Source organism: Falco biarmicus, chromosome 2, assembly GCF_023638135.1.
Source record: "Falco biarmicus isolate bFalBia1 chromosome 2, bFalBia1.pri, whole genome shotgun sequence".
NCBI classification, from domain to species: Eukaryota; Metazoa; Chordata; class Aves; order Falconiformes; family Falconidae; genus Falco; species Falco biarmicus.
In genome coordinates this window covers 26,362,931-26,384,265 of record NC_079289.1, presented here as the reverse complement: position 1 = coordinate 26,384,265, position 21,335 = coordinate 26,362,931, and the positions used below count along the sequence as shown (strand labels likewise).

The window sequence follows — 21,335 nt, the reverse complement described above, 5'->3', positions numbered from 1 at the left end:
GAGGGCTATTTTCTGCCTGGATTTACACATACTGGATTTTGCACATCAGGCTAGAATCCTTTGCAAGTTGTTCTGGTAGGCCTACATAATATCCACGATGTCTGAAGACCATATGTCTCGTATTCTGGGATGATTCAGGTGATCTCCCTGTTTGACCTCAAGGTTCCTGTGATCAAGATCATTGGCAAGACAGAAACAAGGAACAGCATCCTTTCTCCATCCTTCTTGGACCCAACTACTAAATGAGTTCTTCAAGGAGTACCTAGGGATCCAACTGTAAATGCATGTCATAAATCAAATATGGCAAACGGCACCATAGATACACCTTTTAACACAGTGCCTGAACATTTAAGTATTGTGGACAGTGAATAATGACTGTGAGCTCATTTACAACAAACCAAACATAACAGAACTGCCAAACTGCAACAGAGGATGTCCAAAAGAAAATTTGCTGCAGTTACCCAACAATCCTAGTTGAGGTAACATGGAAAGAATGTAAGTCTTTATTAGCTTCCTTTCAGGATTTAATCAGCAATTCATCTAAATTCAAACAAACACAAATTTCCAGTCTATTTAAACATTCTGCTACTCTCTCCAGGAAATTAGTGAAACCTCTCCACAAAATAAGGTTTAAAAGAAAAAGGCCTCCTGTGAATTTTAAGTATGCTTGGAGATCCAGTTAGGTGGATATGCAAAAGTATATATTTTCATGGCCAAAGGCAGAAAGCACACTTAGGTACAGAGATGAAATTACAGAAACAAAGCTTACAATTTTAAATCTGAGATGAAATAAAGTCTCATGATTCCTCAAATGTATGTTATGATCTGACTACCCCTGCTATTTAAAATAATGAAATTATCTAAGTAATCAAGGAAATTATTTTAAATAAAAGAACAAGGTCATCTCTTTAAAGAGGTGAGTGTTGTAAAAACATAAAGGGAGAAGGAAATGGAAGATGAGGATAGTAATCGGATTCTGAAAGACTAATAGATAATGATCTGTAACATCCATCTCTTAGGCAGGATAGACCCCTGAGGTACTCCACTTGTCAAAGGCATCAAGGTAGAGTACAACCAATTAATCACAACCCTCAGAGGCCCATTATGCAGCCAGTTTTCTACCTATTTAGTTGTCCATCCATTCAGAATGTAATGTTCTAACTCCAATACATGAATATTGTGGGACACAATGTGGAAACCTTGCCAATGTCAAGGTAAGATGTACAATGCTCTCCCCATGTCCACAAATCCAGTTTTATCACAGAAGACAAACAGGTTGGTCACGCGTGGTCTAGCTTTTTTAAATCCATGTTGACTGTTCTCAATTACGTTCTCCTTCATGCAGCCAAAAGTGTGGTCCAAAAGGACTTGTTACATGGTTTTCCAAGGTACGGAAGAAAAACTAACCAGCTCACAGTTCTCTGGCTTTAGTGGATTACTTTAAAGATGGGTGCAACATTTACCTTTCTCCAGTTACCTATGACCTGGCCCAAGTTCCTTGACCTTTCAGAGGTAATAGTGATCAGCCTTGCAAGGACTTTCACTACCATCAGATGTACCCCATCAGGTATTATGGACATGGTATAGTATGGTATGGCATAGAACAAGCTATCTCAAGGAATCCTTGACTCAATCCTCATCCACTGCTGGTGGTTCTCCTCCTTGAACACTTTCACTAAAAATAGAGACTTGAGAAACCTTGGTGAAGACTGGGGCAAGTAAGGCATTGAGCACTGCAGTCTCATATAACACTAAATCATCCATCACATTCAGCAACAGGCCACATTTTCCTTGGTCAGCCTTTTACCACTAATGAAGTGGTAGAAGCTCTTGTTGCCCTTGATATCTTTCAAGTCTCATTTCCAGTTGTGTTGGCCTTCCTGACAACATTCCTTACATGTTCAAGCAGTGTTTCTAAATTCCTCCTTTCTAGCCTGCTTCTACTTCTACCTCCTGTGTACCCTTTTTACACCAGAGCTTTACTATAATTTCCTTGGTTAGCTAAACCAGTCTTGATACACAGACTTTTTTTTCCTGTTCTTGCACTTGGATGATGCTGTACTTAAAGGCCTGCCACCTTTCCAGAGGTCTCTTGACCTCCATATCTGCCTCTTATGCAATCCTACCTATCAGTTTCCTAAATAAGCTAAAATCTGCACTCATGAAGTCTGTACTATGCTACATCCTCACTCCACTATTTCATAGCAACTACAGCCAAAGGTGACATTAATTACCACATTCAAAATCAGCAGATCCAGCTGTGTGTCACTCTTAATTGGTTCATCCTGTATCAAGAAGTCATCCCCAGCACCCTCCAGAGATCTTCCTGACTGCATGCATCCCACCCTGTGGCACTTCCAGAGGATATCAGAGAGGTTAAAGATCCCTATGAGAACTAGGGTTTGTGATCCGGATACTTCCTCAAATTTTTTAAAGAATACTTCTTCCTTTCTCTCACCCTGAATGGGTGGTCTGTGACAAACTCTCACCATAATGCCACCCTTACAGGACTCTCTTCTCATCCTGTCCTGCAAGTTATCAGCCAGACTATCATCAAACCCATTGAAGAGCTCCACACATCTGAGCTACTCCTTCACAGAGAAGGCAACATTCTCTCCTTGCTTTCTCTGCCTCTATTTCCCAAGGAACATGTATCTGTCCAATTGTAGCACTTCTGCCATGCAGTGCAGGCCCTCCCACCAAACCTCATTCATTCCACTGATGTCATAGTTTTGTGATTGCATGTGGAATAATTTCTACTGCTAGTTTCCCAAGTTGTATGCATTTGCATACATATTTACTTGAAGTGGGTGCTCCTATCTTTTCTCTTGTTGTCACCCTACACCCTTTTCTTTTGACCTTATCCATCAGCACCCCACTTAAATATGGGTTGTAATCTCCCTACCACATAATTCCTAAAGAACTCTTTTCATGTCTCTTTTTACAGCCAACATTGTAAATGCATCCAGCTCTTAAATAAAGAAGCCTGCTTGTGTATATACCCTAACGTAAATCTGAAATCCTAATTAAGCTGCTATCAGTGAAGCTCTTGACATGTGTGATACCCTCAATATCACATATTCATAGCATGAGACTTATTAAAAAGCAGCATAAAGTTCAAGATCCTAACCAGAATATCTCTAAATCTTTCAGATATATTATAGACATGTACACTTCCAAATTAAATATCTTTGCATATGTTTTCCTTGAAAGTATTAATTCAAATCTACAGTCAGATACTCTTGTTGTACTAACAACTGTTATAACAGTTCCTGTTTTTAGAAAAGTGTATCAGTGTCTGTATGCTGAATCCTACAAATGTGTCATTCAGACCTTCCTAACAAAACAGTAACTAAAACAAAATACAGAAACAAACACAGTAAATCAACTGATGTAAAATGAAGATGCATTCATTAAATTGACAGGGCTTTTTCTTAACTACAACTAAACTGAAATATTGTATTTCAGAACATTTCTAATGAAGTCAAAGATCAGAAAGACACTCGAATTATTTCAAGCAAAATCAACAGAAGTTAGGTAATCAGAAAATCACCTTATAGCATCCATATATTAAACAAGATTGATATCTAACTGAAAGCAGTAAAATCTATTATCCTCTGCATTACACCTAAACATTTCCTCTACGTCAAAAGAAAAAGCTTTCTCAAAACTGTTGATTTATTTACCCAGGTCTCTCAAAATCTTACTTAGAAAGTCCTTCAAAATATTCTTAGTCTTCATTTTGCTTTTAATAATTTAAAATTCAATCATTATTGCCCAGCGATTATATGCAATTTTACATCCCATTAAGCCTGCTTTGTTTTAATTATAAAGACCCTTTGTTAGATTCCTTTAAATGATCCAGTTTATAATTTCAGGTTATCCTAGGGAGCACTTTAATTCAGCTGCACATTCATCAACTGTTTATGTCCTGTTAATTGTTGACAACTGCACAATTGCATTCTCTAGCTATGATTGATGAATTGCATTCACAAGTTTAGCTATTAAGCAGAATAAATATTTATAACAATTTCCAGTTAAAGGATTGTTATCTTTATACCCAAAAGGGTAAATTAAAAACAAATGGGCTGATTGCAAAGACGAGTGTTCTAATAATGCACACACACTTGTTCTAAAACACCTTTCTGACAAAAGTATATGGAGGAACATGCGTCTAAGGGCAGTTTGATTAAACATTCCTTTGACTGGATTTAAGCAGCAGTTCTTAAATACTATGATGTTTTGAAAAGTTTTTGTTAGAGGGGAGTAGAGCGTTCACTGATATCTTAATACCTGACTGCTAAAAATATGCAGATGTAGGATTTGTTCAGAATAAGCATTTTATCAATAGCGAGCATGCAATAATATCTGAACTCACTAGCCTGGCTGAGAAAATAGAAAGGGTCAAAAGGAAATTTATTTTCATGTTTATTTATTTGTATTACTATCCAAGAACATAAGCTTCCTACAATTACTCAGTTTATTATCATGTAATATTTATTGTACAATGTGCAGTACATGACCCACTCAGGTGAGTCCTATTATGGTGTAAACTCATATTGCCACTTCACAGCAAGAAGAATTTCCAAAGAAAAGACTAAATTTCCAATTGCTATATTGTGGTGTAACTTCAGTGTGCACAGGGAATCTGAAAGAATTTGCACCAAGCAAAAACTGGGTGATAAGCTACAAGTTCCTCTTTTCAAGGTATTCATATTCCTATACCTTAGTGTTTTCTAAACTTAATTTTAAATAAACGCATGATTTAACCACTGAAATATCACAGCAAGACAAAAAAATATCCTCTAATAAAGAGAAGATTTGATACTTTACTTTGGTAATGACATACCAAAGGAAACCACACCTAAAATGACAGCATCTCTTCAACAGGTGTATTGCTATATGTTTTGGTTTTTTTTTTTTTTTCTCCAGCTGCACATATCAAGACATCTAGTTTCAAAGGGATTTAATGTACTGGCCAATATGTGTCACACACATTAGACAAGTGGCTCCATTTGTCTTTGGCATTCTACTACCAAGAAGGCCAAAGAGTCCCCCTTTGCTGCCCAGCTTGCTGGCTGGAAGTACTGGCAAACATTGCACAGAGTAAAAGACAGACACAGTATTAAAATTACTTGGGGAGTGATAATAAAGTATCTTAAGAATTTGCAAAAGCAAGACTGCTTTTATAAACATAATAACCTGCGTGTTTTACAGAACTCAATTTGGACCAGAAATTCTAGGTAAAATAATTCCTTTTGAAATTATAGTACAGAGAAGTGCATCTGTACAATGAATGCAGTGCTCCTAAAACAGATGGAGCAGCAGATGGGTTTACAGATTGGGGTCCCTGGACTGTCTGGGTAAAACAACCTTGCTGCTCTGGAAAATGGTGGTTCAATTCTCAAATAAACCCAAACCTATATACAGTTCATGGGAGCTCTATTTCCTTCTGTCAATAAACAAAATTTTCAGAATTTATACAATTCCATATTAAATATTTGCTATATAAAGTATCTATACAATAAATCTCTTAATTAAAATGGCCTTTACACAATCTTTTTGGAACAGATGGTGAGGAAGTATTATCACCCAATGGAATAAATGCAAAATGACTACTTGTTCAAAAGCTTTAAAATTAATTACCTTCCTTCATTGATGAGCTCAATAAATGCAAGTCCTGCATTCTTCTGAATAGAATTTTGCCATTCCTAAGAAGATAAAATATAACATGATCAAAACCCAAGGATTTTAAACCACATTTCTGAAGCTGACCCTGATGACTTCCTAAGGAGCTTGAATATAGGCTGAACTTCTTAATTTAATGCTTTTTTTTTTTTTCCTTTTCAAAGAAGAATGACTTGATCATTTAAAAACTCTAATTTGTTTTGATTTTCAAATAACTTTTAGGTGGTCATGTTTTCTGTTTCACCCTTAAGCAAGCTTTAGTTTCCTTGTCTGGAGAATATGAAAATACGTCTTGTTTCTCCAGTTCATAGTTGCCCAATGAACATATTAAGTGCACCAAAGTATGACAGCAGTAGTTTCTTCATGTTGCTTCACTGTTACACCTTGTACATTTTATCATATAGGGCAGACAACAATGTGTATACCACCCACCCCTCCTTGAGTTCAGTCTTTGCTTCTGCCCCGTTACAAATGAAAACAAAACCAGTTGCTAATAACAAACTGAGTTTTTAAAATTCTTCTACTGTTAACATGGATTTCCAAGATAAACTTTTGAAACTAATTTAAACCACCTAATCAATATTAAAAGATAACAAGTTCTATTTCATATACCACTAAGTTAAAGAGAAAATTCTCAATGCATCACAAACAGCTTCTATCACTGCCTCTATCACACCAACAGACTTTTGATACTTGAGATAAAAAAAGGTTGAGACATCTCTCTAGCAAGTGAAGATTGCTTTCTTTTGGGACAATACCTTAAAACTTTAAGAGTAATAAACAATTCCTTTTCATCATATAGAAAAAAAGAAATCAAAATACATCTTTTGTACAAAAAAAAGTAAAACAGTTCAGAGATAAATCATCTAGTCTGAGACTTCATCTTATAAACAGAAATGGGTAGAGAGAGCTACAGTTACAGAACTATTCTGCTTTACATTTAATTTTTTACAGGACTAAAAAAATCATGCAGAAATTCCTAATGCTTGTTTCCTGATACGGGCAAAAAAAGATACCTTTGTACAGATAAGGAAATTTTCTCAAAGAATAGTTGTGAAAACTAATCACTAATCAGCATGGTGCTTCTTACTGATCATAGTAATTCACAGATTTGATCAAGTCATGCATCTTACAAAAAACCAGCAAGAATTATCTTGTACTCATGATTGATTTTATAAGAGGCAGCTACTGAAATACTCAAATCATGAACATACTCTTAACCCATTACTAAAGAGGTAAGTCCTGGTTAGGGAAGGTGGAGTATCAAGACTCTAGCTTGTGGTCTAGAAAACCATTGTAACAGGTCCTTTCTTCAGAGCTGTTGATTTTGTTCTTTTCCAAATCCACTAACCAAAGCAAGCCTAATGATCTAATTTCTGGAAGCAATTAAATTACCTTGGTACAGTACAAAGCTACTCTGAGAAACTACAAAGAAAAGGATTCAGTTGCCTAAGCATAGGCAACTAGTGCCAATGGAAGAAACAATAGTCTGGGTTTGAGACAGTATTTGAGGTGTATCATTATATATTTTTTTTAAATCAGAGCCCTTTACTGTACACTATATAAAAAAAAACTGTTAGCATTTTCTTTTGAGATGATTTTCTGCACCACAGCTGCTATGACTTTGCAGTGAAGAAAACAGAACTGTTATCACTACAATTCAGGAAAGAAGTTGAAAAGAGAAGAAAAAAAAGAAAGGAAAAAAGGCTTCTTAAAGACAGCTAGAAGAAAGCATGCTGATTAAATTTTTAAAGAGAGACAGAGGGTCTACCTGTGTCTGCAAAAGACCAAGAAATTCTTGCATGTATTTTTTCAGATCTTACTGTTCAGTGCACATCTCAGATACTGCAGGACATCCAAGATGTCCTGGATATCTTAAGGTACCTAAAGAGGCATTAGATATCTATGTGGAAGCAAACAAATCTCTTCTTATGTCCCCACAGGTGGAAAATCTCAGCAATTTATCCAAAGTAAATATTCACATTAAAAATGTGTGAAACCTGCCCAACTATCTACCAAAAACTAGTGGAAAACGTACTGATGCAGAACCAGAAAGAAACCAGGATTCATGCATTGCTTCACTTCAAACTCACTACTACAAATACCACTACAAACTCCTAACCTTCCATTAACCCACAGATAGGGGAATAATTATTACTACTACAATTTCCTCTCCATTTTAGGTGTAATCTAATATAAAAGATTCATGATCCTGAGAGGTGAACCGTAGTTGTGAAGAGGCACCAGGTTTTCTTTTTTCCAGTTTCTTTTTAAAAACCCCCAACAATAAACTGAAATATTTAGAAATGCTAGCATTATAGTTGCATTTCAATAGCCATTCAGATCACTGCATGAACTTTAAGAACTGAATTAAGATGTGGAGTTGTATGCTCAAAGAATGTGCAGCAATTTTTTTTTAGAGTTTCTGTGAAATTTAAGATAATATTTCTCACCCTCAAGATACAAAAACCAGAAAGATAAACACCAAATGTAATGGATACAGTGATGGTGGGTGGGAAATTTATGCTATAGGCAAGTAGAATCATAGTATAGCTATTTGGTTATTAGCAGCTAAGTTCTTGAATGACTACACTACATCTCAGGTGGTTCTTGTGTAGTTCATATCCAGAATCTTCTGGGCCTTAAACAAGAGTTGGGAGACACTTCTGTGCCTCGGAAGTGTTGATGCCAATTACATGCTGAAGTAACAGAAGACTTGACAAAAATATGTAACAGAGAATTTCTTCTATACAAGAGGAATGTATTGACCTTTCTTCCTTTGGGGTTCCTGATTGACAGTGCCAGCAGTGCACCTCTCAGAACAAGGTAAGGTGTAGAAGACTCAGAGTCAGAGGCACATTCAGAGACTAACACAGACAGTGTTCAAGAATGATGACACATAACTTCTTTGTACTAAAACCAGAATGAAGATACCAAATTTCATTTCTAACTTTATTAATGTTGAAACAAATAAAAATAAGTCTTCGTACACAATAATTAAACATTGTAACATTAGACATTCAGTTAAATTACTTTCCCGTATGGTTATGTTCTGAATATTTTATATTACGCCATTTTCTATTGAAGACATCAAAAACGTACTAAATCATCAGGATACTGGCAATTGCCAACCCCTGTCCCCACCTAACTTGTCCTCCTCTATTCTATTGTTGCTTGAAAAGCATCACTGCACCCAGAAAGCATGAGTACATGTTCCTTGACAGAAGGTTCAGACTGAATCCTATTATGAAACTGTCCATGCAGAGGAGAACAAGATGAATAAAACTGGGATGAGAATAAAAGGCTGAAAATTCTAAAAATTGAACCATAACATAGTACAGATATTATTTGAAATTCAGGGTTTTTTTTAATTCACACCATTTTGAACATTTTTTTCTTCTCTGATATTCTTACAATTTTTACTTTTGAGTATATTTTCCTAATCCTATTTTTTAAATATTCTCAGTACACTAATAAAAATGGGGAAAAAAAAGACACCAGAGAGTATTAACAAATTTAGCAACATCTTAAATTGAAGAGAGTATTAACAAATTTAGCAAATCTTAAATTGATACCAGAAAATTTGCACAGGTGAAAAATAATAGCCAAGGAGTAAAAAAGGAACAGCTAGGCTTGACATGCTAAGAACTATTTTTTTAGTTTATATAATACTTCTTTCCAAATTAACTTTTGCTTACAATAATTTTTTTAAATTTTTATTCATGGTGATTAGGGAATTTCTTTAAAAATATATTGTGAAAATAATAAATAATAAGCCTGACATAATAGCTTTATAAAAAAAAAGGAATAGTGATTCTCAGAGTTTTCATAATTTACATAGGAACTCTTACCCTTTCCACTTTCCGCAAGGAAGTCTAAGATTGTATCGCAAATTACAAGTTTCTCAACAAACTGCGGTTACTGAGTGGACAGATACCTGGTGTAGTAACCACCCCACAATTCTCCTTCCACTACAGGTGCCACTGTCTCGATCAATTGTATCTTCTGTGGAATTCTCTCTTCTCCATTTCTTAAACTGATCTATTTTTTGCCCTTTTGTCATACTGAACCTTTACTGAATTTTCTAGTCTAAAGTATTAATAATTCAGTTCATATCTCAATACTTCAGTCACTGTCATAACTCCTTGAGACAGGTGAAATTCTTCTCCATTGACTCCTTTCTAGGCCCTTGAATATGTTTAGACAAAAAATCTTGTACAAACCAGAGCAGGTGCTACCTTTTATGTGGAGACAAAAGAGGAAATTCCATAAAAATGTGTTTGCAATTCACAACATGCATGTAGGTTAGCTAAGGTTTGAACTCCATGTTGTGAAGTTACCTTCTAAAATCACCAATAACTTCCTTTATTTGAGAGGAAAGATTTAAAGGAAATGATACAAGATTGAAGGAAATGGCAGAAAACCATGTCCATTAAAAGTAGGTAAAAGCAGAAAAAAACAACTGAATTTAAGGTACAGCCTCATAATTATTTTTAGCAGATTACTCATAATTTTTTGAGAAGATTATACAGTTTTTAAGATCATAGGGCTGTCCCTACCATTCCTAGAAGAATTTATTTAAAGATATTGAAGTCTTAAAACCTTCCATTACTGTTTGGAATTAGAATCAGATCTAAGTATTCCAAATTCACTGCCTTTATCCCTCTCTCACACTCGGATGTATCTGGCTGATAGATGATAAATAAAACGTACTTTTGGTCTACCCTTTCAAGTAAAATTGTGATCAATTTTTGGATTTTATGATAGGTCATCCACTTTAAAAGTGACTATTTCCCATAGTAAGGAAGTTGCAGAATGGCATCCTCCTGGGAGGCAAATCTGCAAGTATTTGAATACTTCTTTTGGATTCTGGCCAAATCACAGAAAGGAAAAGAATGTGAAACTTTCACAGCACTTATTTATGTGAATATGACTCTAACAATGCAGCAAAGGCAACAGGAAGTTTTAAATTTCACTTTCACAAGACTAAAGCCTTATTTTTCCTTTATTTTCCTGACTTGGAGTAATATGTAAATTTCTTGCTTTCTTGGAAACATACAGACACATTGCCCTTCTGATCACCTGTGGCAATTGCCTAATTTATCTTGGAAATTAAGTCAAACGTTCCCAGAGGAACATTTCACTGGTACCTTAGAAGAAAAGAATAATAATAAAAAAATCCACAATTGCAAAAGCATTTACATTATCCAAACAACACTAGGGAAACAGCCAAATTTATTTAGATGATATAATATTAACATTCACCACCTTGTGGAAATTCTGCACATATTCTAATACAGACAGAAGATACGCGTTAGAAGACACACGCATATCCGCATCTTCTAGAGCTTACTTCGTGACTGGAAAAATAGTTTGTCATTTAAGAGACCCTAAAATTATTATTAACAACTTGTGTTGCTATGTATGGCTATCAATCATAAAAGCCAATCCACTTATTACTCAACCAATCTTTAATGTTAAAGGTGAATAACTAATCTGAAGTCTTCCAAAACGCACCATTAAAAAGAAGACCTTTTGATGTACAGAAAACTATCCTTCACATTGTCTCCACTGTATATACAGTGAAACCCACAAAAAATATGGTATAGTTATTAATAATGATGGTCTCAGATAATGAGCTTTTGCAGCCTTTCTCAGCCCTTTAAGAAATAAATACCAGCTGATGACTTCTGACTTTCTAGGTATTTTCCTCTGATCTAAGATTTTTCTCAATTGTAGGCAACTTAGTAGAGCAGTCAGGGGAAGACACCTTGTCGTATTAGGATACGGGGAAATTAATTCTTACAGTTTCCTGATCCTGCCTGTTTTGCCATTAATCTAGAAGAGGTTCAGAGCAGCATCTTGCTGATGTGTAATAAATTTATTCTTTGACATTTTTTGACAAAAATACTCTGACAAGGACAGGCAAGAGAAAGGACCAGAAGTTCTGTGATGACTGGTGTATGAAAGATATTGAGGAAGAGATGCTGCTTATTACTAAAGGAAAAACACAGTAGTTTTCTGAGTGTATGGGGATCTGGAAGAACATCTCACAGAATAATCAAGAAAGTAAAATTGCCCAACAAGTAGAAAAGAATACACTGATGGTTTCCATTTGAAAGTTAGATTATCAGAAGCAGATGGCCAAGAGATGAAGCCAGATTGGTCTGGAAGACATTCCACACATGGACAAGGAATTAATGCAAGAAAATTCTTTGACACCCCTTTAGTGTAAAAAAAAAAAAAAAAAGACAATTCAAAATGATAATCTTCTTGTAGAATTCTATAAAGCAAGTAAGAAACATTAGGGAGAAAAAAAAATACCCACCCAAACATAAAACATAAAACAATCACTCCCAACAAACCACTCAATTTCTAGAGAAAAAAAACATAAAGGAAAAAGTTTACTACCTCCCCTGTAGCTTGTCCAGGAGTTCATTTCTGGTTTGGAAATTACACTAAATGAGTATAATAACCTATTTGTGTACAGGCCGTGTTCTGGATTGTGAAGAGCCCTAAATCAACATCAGAACATACATGTTTATGTTCATTAGCATCTGGAGTGCTGTGTCCAGTTCTGGGCTCCCCAGTTCAAGAGGGATAGGGAACCACTGGAGAGGGCCCAGTGGAGGGCTGCAAAGATGATGAGGGGACTGGAACATCTCCCTGATGAGGAAAGGCTGAGAGAGCTGGGCCTGTGTAGCCTGGAGAACACTGAGAGGGGACCTTATCAATGTCTGCAAATACCTTAAGGGCAAGTGTCAGGAGGATGTGGCCAGGCTCTTTTCAGTAGTGCCAAATGACAGGACAAGAGGCAACAGGCACAAACTGTAACATATATTATGTGTTCCTTCTGAATATGAGAAAGAACTTTACTGTCAGGGTGACAGAGCACTGGAACAGGCTGCCCAGAGAGGCTGTGGAGTCTCCTTCTCTGGAGACATTCAAACCCACCTGGATGTGACTGTGCAAGCTGCTGTAGGAGAACCTGCTTTAGCAGGGGGTTGGACTAGATGATCTCCAGAGGTCCCTTCCAACCCTGACCATTCTGTGTTTCTGTCATTCCCTTCTACATTATATTTTAATTCAGACTTTTGCAGTGATATGATATGAAGCACCATATCCTCCTAGTTGCACTGGTACAGAGACACTGGGTTATTCAAAAGGACAATGTGAACACATAGCCAAATAGTTTCATGATTAGGAAAAAGAAAGATTAAAAATTTACACCTCCACAGGAATTTGCATAACCAACCTTAATTTCACCATTGAAGTTATACCAGACTTAATTTCCTAGATAGATTAAGTCTCAGGTCCATTGTTCTTTAGATTTAAGAGAAGCTGTCATTATTTAACTTGTCTTCAGCCTTCCTACTGCCGTTGGTGTCAAAAAGAAAAATAGCAAGCACTCTGTTCATGTGCTGCTATCACAGTTACTCTGAAAAAGCTGTCACTTATCAAAGAAAAATTAAGGAGTATGAGAACTCTAGGAATACCGTTGGAGCTAGTAAATAAGGACCAACAAGCATAACTCAAGTTGAATCTAATACTGGCAACAAGAGTAAACAAATACAAAATTATTACAAAAAGGTTTCTAATAATGCATAAAATGAAAATGTAAAGTAGATATACAAATAGTGTAGTACAGAAATAAAGCTAACTTTCTTAAGAAGATGGAGCCTGGTAAGATACCTGTGAGGATGGTGCTTGATAAGAAGGCACTGTACAGCAGAGCTTGACAATTCCTACTTAAACTTGGCTAGAAAGCTTTGAATAGATACGTTTAGTATCAAGAAGTATGGATTGCGTTTCTATTGTATGAATCCCACATTTCAGAGCTTATGGTCAGCTGTAGGACCTGAAAGGATTTCTTTTTCTGCTTGGTTTCTGTGTCGGGCAGCTGCCAATTTCTGAAGCCCAAGATCTATCCCATACTTTGAAGCAGAATGTACATGTAGATGTGTTTGTGCGAACTGAAATGTCTCCATTGCCTGGTTGATGGGTCTTCCTATATTGCCAGAGCTAAACCTACCCCCAGATTTCCTCAGTGAGAATTTCCTTCAAACTTGCACTGGTAAGGCACATTTTTGGGTTTTTTTTTGTTTGTTTCTTGTTTGCTTGCTTTTGTACCTCCCCTTGCAGTGAGATTAATTTCTTTATATTGTTTCAGTTTTTTTCTTGTCACTTAGGACAACAGGCAAATGCACTCATTTGCCTTCCCCTCTCCTGTCTTCTGCCCCATTTTGCCACTTCATTATAGTTTTCATTTATATAGTATATATAGTAGTATACAACTACTACATTTTTACATGCGTCAAACTGCTAGAAAGTGTTTTATGGACTGTGCTGCATGGCAGCAGATCCTTCACAGATCTTTTTTGATAACGTATGTACTGAATGGCTGCCTGTGGTATGGAGAGACAGACTGGATTCAGCCAAAGCAGCTTCTAAGTTTCCAGGTTAATAGACAAGACAATGCAGACAGATACAACTCCTTTATGAGGCTCATACTGTCAACCAATGTTTGAAAAACTTAGCTGAAGCTCAGTTTACCCATTAATTACATACTGGAGTTGTCAAGTTATGGATATACTCTCAGGATAGTTTGCTTTAATTAAGTCATTTTAAGTTCTACAATTTTTCATAAAAGTAAGCAATTTATAGAATTTACAGCTTAATTATAAGAGGGACTATATATCAGCATGTATTTGATAATCTCCAAACGGGTTTTAATTGCCAGTTTTAAGAAAAACATTTCTTGGTTATGTATATCCTTTTCTTCACTCCCTATATAGTTTCTCTAAAAAAAGCCTATTTATAAAGGATAGCATCTAAAATAAATCTTTTTCCTCAACATAGTGATTCATAAGTGGATTATTTTCATTCAAGTTTTGATATTTCTTTTGGAGGCTCCTGAATTACCATATTGATCAAACATCCAACATGGGTGGTGGTGGAGTCAACAGAACAATGTATTGAAAGCTACAAAATTGTGAACATTTGACTGGTATTCTACATGTATTCTACAACCACAAATGACCTAGTATTTTTTCCCTAAAGTAACCATTTATCCATTATAATAGTTGTATTTTTAAACAGGTAAAGTAGCAAGATGTCTTAAATACTAAGACAGTATTTTCTGTTTAAGAATATAAATTTCCCCTGTTAATAGATAAGATACAGATAAATACAAGTGGCATGAGATAAAACTCTTTTGGGATAACATCATTCAGTTTCTGCAGAAGCTGTATCCCTAAAGAGAAAAATTTGCTGAAGGTCTGGAAGCAATTAGAACCTATTGTAGTGTTTTGGCTAACTAAAAAAAAAAAAAAAAAAAGAAAAAAGTAATTGAACTCTAAATCTGTGTAAGAAGAAACTATACTGCAAAAATTCATATTGGCTATTTTTTTCTTTTAAATTGTATGTTTTATTGAAGAAATCTGCCACTCCAACAGCAACACAGCTGTGACATGCTCAACCAGGCTGAGGGAACAAAGACCAGCTAATCAAGCACAGATCTTGTCAAACATAACACATCTTCATCCATTTTATGTTAAAATAGACAAAATCCAAATGAAAATGCCTATTTTATGAAAAGTGAAAATCATTGTGTGTTTATTATCAATTATCTAGAAAAAAAATACATTCCAAGTACTTGGGTGTATGCTTTTGGTTTATATAAGAAATAAAGAAAATAAAGCCTTCAAACTAACCTAAATTTTATGAAGCAGATGATATTATGAAAAGATAAAATGGGTGCAAGGAAGCAAGTTACAGTGCAAGAGAGATTCAGAAAGTACAAAGAGTGAAGTTTTTGTTCTTCCTCAAACCTACAAATGATTCACTATCCCTACAGGAGTTCCTTTAAAACTTAAAATGTATTTTTCACAGAAACTCCAAATTCCTTTGGGGGAAAGGCTTGATTGCATATCCCTCAGAGTCTAAAAGGCTGCCCATATGAACTGAATTATCCATGACATGTACCTTCAGACATTTGTAATGTGATATTTCATGTAAATTTAGACCATACCTTGGACGTGAGCCGCTGGCAATGTTGATTTTATTCAGGAGCTCAGATAAGAAAAAAAATTCTGACATCCTTGCTAATCTGTAGTTGTTAACATGGAATTTCCAACATAAAGAGCATAAAAGCATCTAATTTGCTGTAGCAAATGAAAGGAAAACAAACTTCGCATTTCCCTTTCCTTTTCAATGTCTAAAGTTACTCTGTTCTGTGCAAACAAAATTGCACTTTTCAAAGGTTTTTAGTATCGTCATCTATCTTTTAAGTGACACATTTCAAACTTGCCCATATAATCTGTAGAATGTCATTCAATTTGAATATGAAGGATTTACCCATGTTAGGAAGAAAAGCCCTAGTTACATTAGGATTACTAAAAAACCGCAGTACTTTACATAGTCTTTCCAGTTCATATTACTCAATTTATCATATGGAAAAGCTCAGGCAGCACTATCTCTTTTTTTATAGAGATGAGTTAACCTCATTTGCTGTGGACCACATCTCCTACGATCCTGATTCCAAGTTCTGTTAGCTATAGGCTCGATTACGATATTACGCTGTCTCCTATTCTCTTCTAGCCATTTTATGCGTTAGCATTTTTATAGCATTTACCTCATGTTTCCTTTTGACAAATAGTTTCAAAATGTAAAGAGAAAAAAAGAACACAATTTTTACTTCAGATGAATAGAACTACAGACCTGTTTGTTTAGTACACCTATAGGATTAAATAGAATATTCTGAGGAGAGGCATTTACAGAAGCTATACTTTTGGAGTTAGGAAGATGAGGGGAGGACAATGCAATTTGCACCACTACTGCCCCCTGTTGACCAGCTCCTGTAGAAACATTTAACATCACCAACGAACATTAACGGTATTAGCTTCTAAACATCAGGACACACAAAATCTTCCTTATTTAGAGGATAAGAAAACAGCCCTGAAGTATCAGATGGGGTAAAAAAACTGAAAGCTTGCAATTTCCCAAGTAACTGGGTAGATTGAAAGCAGTTCTCCCAAACAAACAATGAAGAAAACTAATAAATATTAAAAACTTCAAAATGATTAGGCTCTTCACATTATTTCAGGTATAATATGAATATTATCTTTAAAATAGTCACTTTTATTTTAAAATAATAAATAACACATATAATAGCCATAAAAACAACAAATTGATTTAGCTACATTTGTTACATAGCTTTACTGGGATGTCTAAAGAAAAAGCATTGCAGAAAGAGCTTAAATTTCTCTCTCTTCCTTTCAATCAATATTTGAGGCAAAGTTTCATCTCTAGGGCCCTTAATGGCAGGAATTCCTGGAGCCAGCAAATGAGTAATGTTAAACCTATGATTAGATGATGAGGCCATCAAAGACACTAGATCCTAATGCTACATTCCACTTCATTCCTGAGAACTGCAGTAAAACCAAAGGCTAGGAAGAAAGGACTCTAAGTTATTCCTTCCCTGAAGAAAATGCTTCAAAAGATGCTAAAAAAAAACAAACAAAAAAACCCAAGGTTGCATGACATGAACATAGAGCTCAAAAGCCTTAATGGATCTTTTGGAATTTTCCTGGAACCTGGGACTTCACCATTAGGTAACAAATTTTTCAAGTGCCCTGCTGGATAAGGTTTGAAGTTCAAACCCCACTGAGGATTCCTGCCAGGGATGTATTTTTCTTTTACTTTTCCCTAACCAATATCCACCCTGGCTAAAAGAGGAAGAAATAAAAAGGAAGATACAAAAAGAAAAAAAAATAATAAAGGAAAACAAGATTTAATGATTTCCTTATGACACAAGCATGAAGAAAGACAACCTACGGACTGGCAAACAGAAGCAGCAGGTAAATTAGAACTCCCTCCCCCAAAATCAGTTGTTAATGGTAATTATTTTCAGATAGATTCCTGAAAAGTAGATCTTGATTTCAATTACCCCTAGAAACTCATTTGTTTTCAGTACATTTTTGGTGCATGTTCTCAATGTACAGCAGTGAATGCTCAAGTAAAGCTACAAACAAGTAATTTCCTTGATAGTAATATAACAAGTTAACCTGGGCATTTTATATACTAACTTGGTTTGAGTTTAACTGGTATTGTAAATCTGCGGGGGACTTGGTAAATGAAATGCTGTTAATAAGTCTTTAGAGAAGTGTAAAAACTTGTGAAGTTATTTGGATCTGTTAGGCCATCATATTTTTCTTGTATTTTACAAAATGAGCAATATTCTAAAATATTTGTTGATAACTTATTACTGGCAGCTTAAAGTAAAAGGCTATATATATGAAATTAGCCAATAACACTTCTGTCAAAACAAATAAAATTAAAATTGATATATAAACAACCCAAAAAATATGAGGAATTATTTTAGTCTTGAGTATTTTACTTGTGAAAGCAACTCAAAATGTTAACTGATTCAGATTTCTGAGAAACCCATTACTGATATGCTAAAACCCCAATAATTAACTATAGCATTTTTAAAATAGAAATAACCTGCTGCCAGTCCTTGAGGACTATCTAATAATTTTATATACTGAAAGCTACACAAAATATCCAGTACGTTGTCATGTATATCAAAAGTAATAAAGTCACCACAAAATAAGGTTTTAAAAGTTACTAACTCAAAGGCAGATTTCAACATTAAATTATGACAACAGTATCCTATTTACATAATTCTAAATAGGAACTGGCTTTAAAGTGAGTTCATACACAGAAAAAGTGCATAAAGTACATCCATATCTTCTACAAAACGAATGCAAATATACCTTGTATACCACATGAATATAGACAAACTATACAATATATATAAAAAAATATCTGCAATTTATATGCTACCAGGAGAGTTTAATTTGTATTTTCTTATAACGAAATGGAAGAAACAAACGGCAAGATAGAATTCTTAGGCTGGCAGTAATGCGGCACTATGCAAAGAAACTAATACAATTAATACCAGAGAATGTCTTACCTGTGAACAAAGCAGCATAACAAGTTCAACCACTGAAGTACTTGACTTCATACAAACCAGACCTGCAATAAATAGTCAAAGATGAATTTAAAAGATTGGTGATATTTAGTTATTATAGATTCATGGTTTCAGAAATTCCATAAAATATTTGTAATGTATTTTTTGTCACTCAAATACACTAAAACAACTTTCAAGCACAAATATCTAAGAATTTCAGATTCAAACATACTTAAATGTTCAGAGAGCAACAAAGAATCACCTGGAATAATCTATACCAGGTTCAGGACAGAATGTGTTTTGATTAAGTCTTTTTGGTACTTAGCTTAGTTCAGTATTTAGCTAAATAAATAAATACCTATCTATACCATCCAAAGCAATTTACTATAAACATAAGAAAATAATCTTTGAATATTAAATCCTGTAAATTCTTAGGAATAAACATTCAGATGTTATCAAGTAGAGCATAAGGCCTCTGCTTAGAAATTGTTTTAATTCATCTGGTAACTGATTTTCCTGTATTTGAAAGCTTGAGTGTGAATGAAAGAGGCATTCATGTGGAATCTTCTCTTTATTAAAATTATAACCCATAATTTGTAGACCGTGTTTCTTAAAACAAACCTTGAATTATGCAGCCTAACTGTTATTTATTGTTTGTACTTCATTTAAATGATCAGTACCACCAATATAGATACTGGTTTGCAGCTTTGGAAATGCAAATTCACTTTCTGAGAGAAGGGTATAATATCTAAGTATTTAAAAGATGCATCGTACAGAGACAAGGAGGAAATTACACTTCTACTGTTAACTTTATATATGGTAGTTTCTGTTACCTAAAATCATACAGACGTTGATATGAAGGTTTAAGGCATGGAAACACTTTGTTTGTACTATAAAAATGATAAATTCACACATCTAAGGCTTACAGCTAAGGACTAAATAGGAAGCTGAAAAGCAAACTGATGTGCTTTAAGTAGGTTCCTACAAACAGCGATTAGAGACAAAAGCACTCCTACACAATAGCACATATATTTATTGTGGGTAGCAGATAAATACCCTTTTGTGCCCATTTTGCTAACAACCCCATCCTTATTGTATACTAACACAGAACAAGCTGTAAGAAGCCACTAGGATTCCATTCTATCAGATATATGGGCAGACAGTTAACTAATGAAATAAGAGGCAGATGTGCAAAGCTCATTTAGGGAGACAATTGTTGTAATTGATCAGCTATTCTCATGCTCAAGTGCTAGAGGAGCAGAAAGATTAATGGGATACTTATCACCTGCAGGCTACCTCCACTTTCTGAAAGCTGACAAAGAAAATCCAAACAGAAGACGGAACTTTACAGTTAAGCCAATGCAGGTAGCACAGAGACGTCAAATATTTTATCATAGAATGTTCTCTGGTTTATTATGAGTCCACCACATATTCTGTAAAACTAAAAACCATATCTTTTCTGTTAATACACTCACCATCTTTCAAAATCAGACCTCAGGTGTATTAAAACATGATCAAAGAAAAATAATGCTCCTAGAAACATTCCCATGCTACAGTCTTCTAAATCTGTACATGTCTGTACCTTCTGATTTTTCATCAAAAGAATGAACGTGTCCAGAATAAGCACCATACACAGTTATGGAAAATAAACCAATTAAATTACATAAGAAAAGTTTATGCATCAACAGTAATTTCTTTGTATCTTCACCAACTTTCCAAAAAGAAGAGAAAAGTCGATGCAAAATATACATTTTGAAGAGAAACACACAATGACTATTTCCTGGCTTAATTCATTAAAGTAGAAGTTCATAACTTTCAAAAACAGTTGGTGATACTTATACTGCCTGTGTACCTTCAAACAATATGAAAAAAAGTTTGGAGCATGGACCAAAACAAATGTATCTAAAATGGCACAAAGCTGGGATAAGTACTCATAATTGTCATCCAGGTAACAATGATGATCAGTATGAAAAATAATAAGATTTTTTGTGTACTATATCTAACTTTTTAATAGCCTGATGATTCTATGGGCTTGAGTAAAGAGGTCATGTCACCTAAAATGGATATATTTTCTCTGTTTGTCCGGACATCACTTGGTAATTTTTGTACATCACATCTAATCAACTGCAAGTTTGGATGTAGCATTCTAGCATCAGATAGGAGAACTGGACTGATTTTGGTGAAATTCAGAAAAAGAAAGAGGATACAGGACTGACATCTGGTTAGCACATCAGCACACCCATTAGTTGCAGCCAGCTCTGTAATTCCCTGCTGACGAAACAACCCATATTAATAGCCACTAACACCTCTCGTAGCCAGCAGTATTTAAAACTTGGCATTCTAGGAGGCTGGTTTTCATGTCAAAAAGAAACAAATAACTATCTTAGGGAAAGCAGCACTTTTCATATGTGAAAATATAGAGGGAGATAGGAAAGCTTCATAAAAGAATTTCATGGCATCAAAGATGGATGCAAGGAATACAACTTCGCAGAGAGCTCAGTCTACAGAAATCAAGTGTGCAGCACTCTAATTACAAATAAGCAAAAATAGGAGGAGCCATGACAGAAAACGGGGAATCCCATGCATCTTGGTGGGTAGGAAGAAGGAAATAGAAACAAATACTTTCTATTGACCTTTAAGTATTCATACCATACATTCCTTGAAGTAAAGCAGA

At 35.0% G+C, this 21,335-nt stretch overlaps 1 protein-coding gene across 3 annotated transcripts in view; it reads right to left on the bottom strand.

The window, feature by feature from the left end:
- NBEA (neurobeachin) overlaps positions 1 to 21,335 on the bottom strand; it is a 510,074-nt gene that overhangs the window by 242,352 nt on the left and 246,387 nt on the right. For all 3 annotated transcript variants that reach the window (XM_056329059.1, XM_056329057.1, XM_056329058.1), the window contains exons 35-36: positions 18,665 to 18,726; positions 5,647 to 5,711 (exon numbers count right to left, since the gene is read on the bottom strand). In XM_056329059.1, the coding sequence (XP_056185034.1) occupies positions 5,647 to 5,711; positions 18,665 to 18,726 (127 nt within the window). The remainder of the gene's footprint in view (positions 1 to 5,646; positions 5,712 to 18,664; positions 18,727 to 21,335) is intronic.